This window comes from Arachis hypogaea, chromosome 20 (assembly GCF_003086295.3).
Source record: "Arachis hypogaea cultivar Tifrunner chromosome 20, arahy.Tifrunner.gnm2.J5K5, whole genome shotgun sequence".
In the NCBI taxonomy this organism is placed as follows: Eukaryota; Viridiplantae; Streptophyta; class Magnoliopsida; order Fabales; family Fabaceae; genus Arachis; species Arachis hypogaea.
Window position 1 is genome coordinate 122,300,397 of NC_092055.1, and position 10,123 is coordinate 122,310,519.

General features: G+C 30.8%; 1 protein-coding gene across 1 annotated transcript; it reads left to right on the forward strand.

The window, feature by feature from the left end:
• The first annotated feature begins 7,284 nt into the window (after positions 1-7,284).
• Positions 7,285-8,891, forward strand: LOC112784671 (GATA transcription factor 9). The gene is made up of 2 exons (XM_025827962.3): positions 7,285-7,645; positions 7,835-8,891. Exons 1-2 carry the CDS (start codon positions 7,421-7,423, stop codon positions 8,531-8,533), a joined length of 924 nt encoding a protein of 307 aa, XP_025683747.1. The 5' UTR covers positions 7,285-7,420; the 3' UTR covers positions 8,534-8,891.
• The last annotated feature ends 1,232 nt before the right edge of the window (positions 8,892-10,123 follow it).

The window sequence follows — 10,123 nt, forward strand, 5'->3', positions numbered from 1 at the left end:
TCAAGTTTAGAATGTTGTGTACACCTTGGAGTTGTTCTGCAAAGCTTCAGGTATGAAGGTTAACATTGAAAAATCTAAAGCTATTTGTTCTAGAAATATCTCTAATAGAAGGAAGAAAATGTTGTCTGGTGTTTATCATATTCCTTTTACTAGTGACCTAGGCAAATACTTGGGGGTGAACCTTAATCATCCTCGAGCTGGTAGGTCTATTTTTTCGGACTCTTTAGAGAAGATCAAGAATAGGCTGGTTAGTTGGAAAGGTCGGCTCCTTAACAGAGCAGCCAGGCTTTGCTTAATTAAATCTATTGCTTCTTCTCTTCCTATTTATCAGATGCAAGTGACTCTTTTTCCTACTTCGGTTTATCAAAAGATTGATTCTGTGCTTAAACAATTCTTGTAGAAGGGAAAGGTGGGGGAGCGTTGCTTAAATTTGGTCAAGTGGAGCAAAGTTGTCACTCCAAGAAAATATGGAGGCTTGGGAATTAGAGATACCCAATGTGTAAATTTTGCTTTATTAGGAAAGCTTGTTTGATAATTACTGCATAATAAAGATAAGCTTTGGATAAGAATTATGTTGGCAAAATATTTACCTGGGAGTTCTTGCTTTTCACCCAATTTTTCTAATAATGTTTCAAGCACTTGGCGAGCGACTTATAAGACAATAAAAAAGTTTCGTGATGGTTTTGATTGGTGTACAGGCAGGATGTCTCAATCCTTTTGGTATCATACTTGGCGACCATGTGGAACGCTAGCTCCTTTGGTTCCTTTTGTGCTCATTTCTGATTCTCACTTGAAGTTAGAAGATGTCTGGCACCATGGACATTGGCATTGGGATATTCTTTGCATAATGATTCCGGAAGAAGTTAAACTTGATTTGATGCTCTTTGATCTTATCAAGCAGGCAGGAGATAAAACAGGTTGATTTCGGACAAACTCAAATACTCTCACCTACTCGACTAAAGGTGGGTATGAATGGCTATTGAAGAAGAAATTTGGCTGGAATGATAATGAAAATTGGCTTTGGCTTCGGCACTTGAGAATACCGGAGAAGATAAAGTGTATGCTCTGGCTTTGCCTCAACAACGGAGTTCCCACAGCTAGTTACCGGTTTCAAAGAGGTCTTGTTACTTCTGATTTTTGTCAGAGATGTTATCTTGCTCTAGAGAATATTAACCATTGCTTTAGGACTTGCTAAAAAGCTCGTCAAATTTGGATTAACTTAAACTTGGGAATGACGGCTGAGGACTCTAGTTTGGATTTTGTGTTTTGGATTCGTTCTAACCTCAACAAAAGTGAGTTTCTCTTTGTAGCGGCCTTTTGGTGGATTTGGAGGGATAGGAACAATGACATCTTCCATCAAGACGTAAAGTGAACTGCGATGCAAGCGTATTTAAAAATGAGCAATTAGCTGGCTTTGGATGTATTATTAGAGACAGCATGGGAATTTGGATAAAAAGTTGTTCTGCTAGTATACCTCTTTCTAGTATTCTCTGTTGTGAGCTTCATGCTATTTGGAGAGGCCTTGTTATGGCTTGGGATTGCGAGTGCAAAGAGGTCATATGTGAAACTGATAATCTTGATGTATTTCTTCTTGTTTCGCGAGGCATAACCAGCATGATTAGAAATGACTCTGATCTGCTTGACAAAATCAAAGAGATGCTCCAGCGCAATTGGACAGCTACTTTAGTACTTATCCAGCGTACAGCAAATAGAGCGACTAATTTAATGGCTAAGACTGCTGCTTTAAACAAGCATATGTACCTAGGGTGGTTATTGCCCCTTACTAATTTAGACATTATTATTAAAAAAAAGTGATACTCTTTTTCTTACATCTTTTTTTTTTTTGTGTTATGTTCAATCACAAAAAAATATTCCAACATCACATTGAATATAATTAAAAGGTGTCTCATGAACTAGTAAGCTATAGTGTTTGAGTGACCTTTATTTATCCATATCAACTATCAACACAACACTATTAATTATGAGAGAAAAGTTTGTCCAAAAACTAAGGAGAGTCACATATCTAAAAAATTAATTGGTTACTTTAAAAAAATTAAAGACTAAATTAAATCATCTATTCAATTTCAAATACCAAATAAATATTCGTTAAGATTTTTTTAACCATGCCTTAAATTTGCCTAAAAATTAATGATGTGTGGCAACATTAATTAAAAGATTCTTCATTTTCGAATTTTTCCCTTTTCGTAATTGTTCTTGCCTCGAGCAACATTTTTCGTGGATTTGTGGGTGAAACTTTTCCACGCTGTTCTTAATTTGGCAATGGCAGCGTTAGTTTTATCCAAATTTCTATTTTTTTCTCTTATTATTTTTCCTCTGATTTTTTATTTTTCTTTTTATATTTTTTCCAAATCAAATTCCTAATTCAGAAGCAACAAAAAACACCTAATTCTTCGCTAATTCTATTCTTGTTACTTGCTTCTGCCTCCCTCCCGACTATATTTGTCCTAGAAATTTTAATTTTGAGAGTCTTAACATATTTTTGGACTTTTTTATTTTTTTTTTACCAAAGATAAGAGATTTAAATCCGTAACTTTTTAATTGAGTATAGGAAGACTATACTATTTAAGTTATAACTCATTGGCAACATATTTTTGGACTTATAAAGGATGAAAGTTCTAACAATATAATTCAACAATATGTTATACATCATCAATAATGTTAATTGTATATTAAAATCAGTTACTAAAATTAGCCACTAATATAAAATATATATTAAAATATAAAATACATTTTAAAACATAAATTAAATTATACATATATTTATATACAAATATATAATACTTAATTTTAGTAGTTAATTTTAATATAATCTTTAACATTTTTAGTTGTCGATTTAGAAAAGCAAGTTAAAACTTAAAAAAAAAAAGGTTTAGATGGCTATAAAGAAAGCAAAGAACAACTTCAATAAATTAAGGATCAATTTGTTAGAACATCTTTAATAAAGTGTTTTTAGTTTATCAATTTTAATATTTTAAAAAATGAAATGATTTAGAATTAAAATTTACATTATTATTGAAGTTTATTTATGAAATAAAATCGATTTTACCTTAAAGATACGGTATTACTTAACTTCGATGAAAACTTAATAAAATTTTGCTACTTCTATAATTATATTGATAAAATAAATTAAAAATAATATAAAATTTTAACTGAATTAAAATTAAATATTAAAAAAATAAATTTTATTTTTAATTTTAAATAATTATTTATGATATATAATTTTATAAATATTTATATATCATTTTATAAAATTTAAAATAAAAATAAAATTAAAACTAACTTAAAGATGATCTTAGTTTCTCTCCTTAATTAGTGGATATAAATCGCAATCGTAGGCGACCCGCATCAATTAATGTGATCACATTATTGGTGTAAAATCTACATACCAGTCATGTTCTTGAGTAGTAGTCATCAGCATAAAGTTCTTCATTTTAGGTATTTGTTCCTTTCTCTCTTATCTTTGTTTTCTCATTGTCTTTTTTTTTTATTTAAATACAGGTCGCCTACTACTTAAAATTGCGATATTATTGCCGCCTCTAGAATCTTGAGAATTCATTTCTTAAATTATTTTATATAATGTATCCGTTTATTATGGGAAAAAACAAAATAGTGACAACTGATATTATAAAAAAAATAATTGTATGTGTGTCATTATTTGGTAAATAAACGTTGAAAAAAATAATATAGAAATGTACACGTATTTGTATCTCAAAATCTTTATATTCGCTTCGATGACGAACTAAATATTTATATCCTTTTAAAATTTTTGGACTGGTTATTACTTTCCTTTTTGCATTGAAGATCAGAATATTAATATGTCTGGTAGCAAGTAGCGTTTCCTGTGACAAAAGGATAAGAACTAAGAATATCATGGATGATGGATTATTGCACTCTTTTCGCAACGAAAAAAACTCGAAATAGTAGTAATTAATAAGTAGGACCACCAGAAACAAAAAATTAATACAGAAACATAACATAAAAAGAAAAGTTGGCCAGTATTTACTAAGTGGAAAAGTCTAGGGCCAGCAATTATTTTAAAAATTGGCCAGTATTTAACATCAAAAGAAAATTGAATGATCCCACACTATTGAATTTAATTTCGTACCATTAAAAATAATATTGATGGCTAATTGATGGTTATAGAACACAAAAGTTATTGGCTCTCTAGCACCTGCTGATTTTGAAAAATATGTGTAATATTACTATATTAGAAGTTTAGACATTGTTATTTTCAACTCTAATTACCATGCATTATATATGTACACAAGTTTCAGTGACACGAAATGATCGTGCACAATAGAAGAGAGAATGTTAGAAAAAGAAGCAAAAAGCGGATTCGTGCATAGACAGGTATCTGATACCAATAGTTAGTTCTTCTCATCACATCGTTTTCCTTTAATTCCGATCCTACCCGGAATTCAATATCCTAGACCTTAGTAATCTCTAAGATCTAAATGATATTATTAATAAGTAGTACATACTAATTATTTAGAAGAAAATGGATAATTAACTTGCGCTATAAGATCCTCTAGATATATATATGTAAAAAAGAAAGAGATCATTTTTTTTTTCTTGTAACAAGTTTTCAGTGCTTGAAAATTGGTAGGTTGGTTTTTCATGTACGTGGAAGAATTTGTTCTTGATTCCCGAATCAAGTTAACAATGTAATGTATATGCATGTGACTAGTTATTGCATTTGTTTCTTTTCAAGAGATAAAAAGGAAACTTCACACCCATTTTCCAATCACGTGAGCCATCATAATATTTTAATTTAATTAGGCGACTAAAGAATATATTTTAAATAAATGCCATCTATTGTTAGTATAAAATAATTCTAATTAGGTATAAATATTAAATTTAATTAATTCTTATCTACTTTATTGCATATATATATATATATATATATATATATATATATATGAAATTCTTTAAAATTAACCATCAATAATAATTAAAACGAAGACTCAATAATTAAAAATTATTAAATAATAATTTAATTAAATGTCTTAATTAACAATTTTATATAAAAATAACTATGTGTAAATTTTTATCTATAATTAAACACAGCTGATAATCAAAAGTGAATTGGAGGGAATTAAGGAAGTTTTTGCACATATACATTTTTAAATTATAGTGTAAATTAATCCAATTATAGTGTATGTACGATACCAAGCATCGCACAAATCCAGAGGACTGTGATAGTGGTAACATAAATTTAACTATTTGTATCGTCTTCCCATGTTATTTTGTATTATCATGATCAAATTATGATTAAAATATAACCATTCAAATATGGATCTTCTTTATTTTGCTTTTTCTTCCAAAAAATGATATATCGTATATTGTATGTCGTAGTCATGATCAGTCAATATATTATAAATAGTGAATTCTAGTAATATTTTTCTATAGTAATTATAATATTTATAAGTATTATTAAAATTAAAATGATTTTTTTATATTTTAATAATATTTTTTAAAATATTATAATCACCATAATTACTATAACATAATTTTATTAGAATGACTCATTATAAAAAGTCTCAAAACGATATGCAGTAATAAAGGTTTAAAGAGTAAGCTGATTGGGGAGGAACGGCTTAATTAAATTGATCAATCAATTAATTAATTCACCCTATAGTTCTTTAATAAAATAAAATATATAGTAAGGCACGTAATTATTTTATATATATAATATATAAATATAATGATGCATTATTAGAGTGAGAATGAAGCTAGAATTGCGGTGGTCACATGACACTCTTTCCAGGGCCTCATGCACTAGTCAGTGTATGTTACCACCGCCCTCTCTAGTTATAGTTAGTAATTGCTTACATATATCACACTCTATCAAATATCACATATATATGTATGTATAGTAGCACACAGTTTTAGTAACAATACACTCCATTCACACTACTAGCAATGTTGCATTCTATCTTTTTGGTAGGTACCAGCATTGCTTTTATTAAATGTTATCATCACCAAAAAATTCTTGTGGTGAATGGATGTGGGGCAATATATATGCTATTTTTCTTTTTTTTTTTCTCCTTTTATTAATTATGAAATATGTTAAGTAAAACAAATGAGCTACGAGTGCTGGCTAGCTGCTTCTGATCTCACCTTAGAGTTAATAAATTAAAGGATAAATAGCTATTAATTGGGATTTAACTTGCATAATTGATCATTAGTATAAGATAATAGCTTGGTCAGATAAAGATTCTTTGACAACTCATTTTACTGAAAAACTTTTAATTAAGTCAGCAATTGACAGCTTGGAAAGCAATAAAAAGATTAAGCCATCGAAACTTTTGATGCTTTTGCTCGGCTTCTATCCATCGAGTGATATTAAATTATTAATAAATATTTGATGGTCATAATAATTATAAATTTACGGTAATAAATTAGAGTGCATTTTTATATATGTAAGATATTTATGCATTCTACAGGACCACACCCACGTTTTGTATGTCCAAGTCAATTTTATTTTATTTTATTTTTACCATGATGGAATTCAATTCAATTACCCTAGTAATCATCACAAGCTACCATATCCGTTTTGCCCCACCACTGTCTCTATCAGCTGCAATAGCCAATAGAAGACAAATACTAAATAACAGTTTGGCCCTATGCTAAGTTGCTCAATTTTTTTCCCCAGAGAGTATATATTTACCGTGGTCAAATGTGATATCTAATCTTTTAGTCGCAAGTCATCTACTTAAGGACAGACAACTGACAATAAAATGCTTTTATTAGTTAAGAAATCAAGTGATAAAGTTGTCAAGTTCTTTTAAGAATTTGTTATTCCCTAATGAATTGTTATATATATAAAAGATAAAATTTAAATTTTTAATACTTAAATAATAAATAAATTGGCCACTCGATCAACCAAGTTGTTCAAATTTTAAGTGTCAATACAAATAAATATAGTTATAATTACCAACTAAAAAAATTACTGCTCTTCACTTTAGAATTAAGGAGTTACTATGATAGGTTGGGGGTTCAGATTTGATTCCATGATTAGCAAAGGCTTAATTAAATAAAGGAGAAATCAAAGCTAAATCTAGTTGAAAAAGCAAAGGTTAGATATTGGTGTCTCCATAGCAAGTCTTTTTACGGATCTTCAGAAATAAATAAGAGGAAGCTACGTTTGTACCCATTCCAATGTATGTATAGTAGTACTTATGTATTTAATTGTTAATAATATTATAATTGATAAATAATATAATCCATGGTATTTAAATATAAGGTAACTAGCTAGGGTCCATAGCAATGGGTCCTTTTCAGAGGCATATAAACCTTCTAAGTTGTAACTACTAGTGTGTTTTTTCTCTCTCACTTTCTCATCACTTAGATTTAAAAAGAAACAAGAAAAGAAGGAAGAATTGTTGAATTTGTGGCGATGGAAGCTCAAGAGTTGTTTGAGCAGCAGCAAGACAATAATACCCCTAGTTCTGAGCATTTCATGGTTGAGGAATTCTTTGATTTCTCGAACGAAGAAGCAGCTACTGCTCCGTTTATTCCCAACACCACCACCAACTCCACCCACTCCTCCCCCACTGCCCTTGACAGCATCAATTCCTCTTCCTCGAACCCCAATTTCCTGACCGCCGACCTCTCCGTCCCGGTATATAACCAATTTTTATTGTTTTATTCTGTTAATTCATCATTTTATATAAATAAATATGAAATTAAGTATGACTTAGTTCTCACGTCCAACACATACAACAAAATTCCTGAAATTTCCCTTAACTTGTTTCCTTTTACATCGAAAGAGTAATAATAATAATAATATATTTCTAATTTGGAAAAACAGTACGATGATCTTGCTGAACTGGAATGGTTGTCCAATTTCACCGAGGAATCATTTTCGAGCGAGGACCTGCAGAGGATGCAGCTCATATCAGGCATAAAGGCCCGAAGCGACACCGAGGCCCGTGAATTCCACCACCAAGTCGAGCCCAACCGAGCCAACTCAATACTCAACCCACAACTGTCGGTTCCAGCTAAGGCCCGAAGCAAGCGCTCGCGTGGGCCTACATGCAACTGGAACTCCCGCCTCCTCGTGGTGTCCCCAACCACATCATCTTCCCAGCCCGAGCCCATGGCTCTTCCCAAGAAGCCCGTGGCAAGGAAGAAGGACAGCAGAGATGAAGAAGGGGAGGGCAGGAAGTGCCTGCATTGCGCCACAGACAAGACACCTCAGTGGCGGACAGGGCCCATGGGCCCAAAGACATTGTGCAATGCATGCGGAGTGAGGTATAAGTCGGGCCGGCTGGTGCCTGAGTATAGGCCGGCTGCCAGCCCGACTTTCGTGCTGACTAAGCACTCAAACTCGCACCGGAAGGTTCTGGAGTTGCGGCGCCAAAAGGAGATGATGCAGGCCCAGCAACAACATCAGCAGCAACTGCTTCATCATCACCATCACCAGAGCATTATGTTTGATGTCTCATCCAACGGTCAGGATTACTTGATCCATCAGCAACTGGGTCCCCATTTTGGCCACCTAATCTAGTCCGCTTCAATTCTAGAGTAGAATAGACTTCTCCGTGCAACTTTTCCTAATTTAATTTCTAGCCATATAGTACTTCTTTACCTTTTTTTTTTTTAATTTGTTAGGGATTTGTTTGATTGACTTCTTGCTTACTTAAAATCCTTTTCTTTTCTTTTCATTTTTGGCCTTTAACTTTTTTGAGTTTAATGTTTAATCTTTTATGGTGACTGATGTAGTGTTTTTTCAAGTCATCATTTTCACAGACTTGAAATGTTACAGCTTACACACATCAACATTCTCCTTTATATGTACTCAATTTCATTTTTGTATAATAGTTGCAGTAATAATGGGTAATGTTAGAATTACATGCCATTTTTTTTTAACTTAAAAAACACAAGGATGTGTAAGAGGGAATTCTTAAGTTGTGAATTCAACTACAAAATGTGTGCTATTTTATTAATCTTTGATTCATGTAAAATTATCATTTTAGTAGATAGTTGGGTTAAAATTAATTTTTTTTATATATAATTAAACATAAGCATAGAATTAAAGGGCATATTCATAGGCGCGGTACGAAATAAGGTACGAATTCTAAATCAGAATAAACCTCTCCAACAACAAGGATTATATTTACATACAAAAATCATTTTCAGTGAGTCCCAAAAAGAGTATGATTTTACTGAAACCCCTACAAGTACTAACCGAAACAAAACTCATGAGTAGATCTTTCAAGAGTAGTTGTTTTCTTTTTATGTAGGTGAAGTGCTAATTTATCAGGGATCAAAATTTCATTTAAAAGTTTTGCAGACTAGGGAACTAACTACTTAGAATAACCCAAATTAGTTAGTAGTTGTTTCTTTTAGATCTTTCAAGAGTTAAACCACTCTTGAATCACATCCATGACTTGCATCCTTTTATGCCCTCTATCCACATAGCATTCCTGACCATTTTATCTCATCACAGTAGATATGAAACTTAAGTATATCACAAGTATATCTACGTAGAAATTGTTTCGCTATTCTCATGAAACTAGAAGATAAAATATTTTTTTATGAAGCATCATTATGTAATAGAACTATTTTATTCAACATTAATATATAAATAACCATTTTTTTTAACTAATGTAATCTATAGATAAAGTGTGGATAAAAATAATTTTTGTAACACGCATTAAATGTATTGCAAAATTATGGAGATATTTTTCAAGTTAGCTATATTTTCAAAAGAATAAAAAATACTTAAAACTCAACACAACACAACACAATAATCTATATTTAACTAAATTATACAAACATTTATTTCATATTAGATTTATATATAATCAAATTTATTATATAGGAGGTAATGTACCCTAAATTTTAAAGAGTGCTAGAACAGTTATCTCGTTATTGATTGTTAAAATAAATTGGACATGTAATTAGCAAAATTATATAGTTTGTTCTTACTTACCAACTTGTTATCTCAGTGGTGCTCACACTCACATTGTCGTAATAATGGTCACAACTCCTTGATGATTATGTATCAAATGTATTTGATCAGAAATGTTATCAATAAAACATATATATATATATATATATATATATATATATATATATATATAGATAGATATAA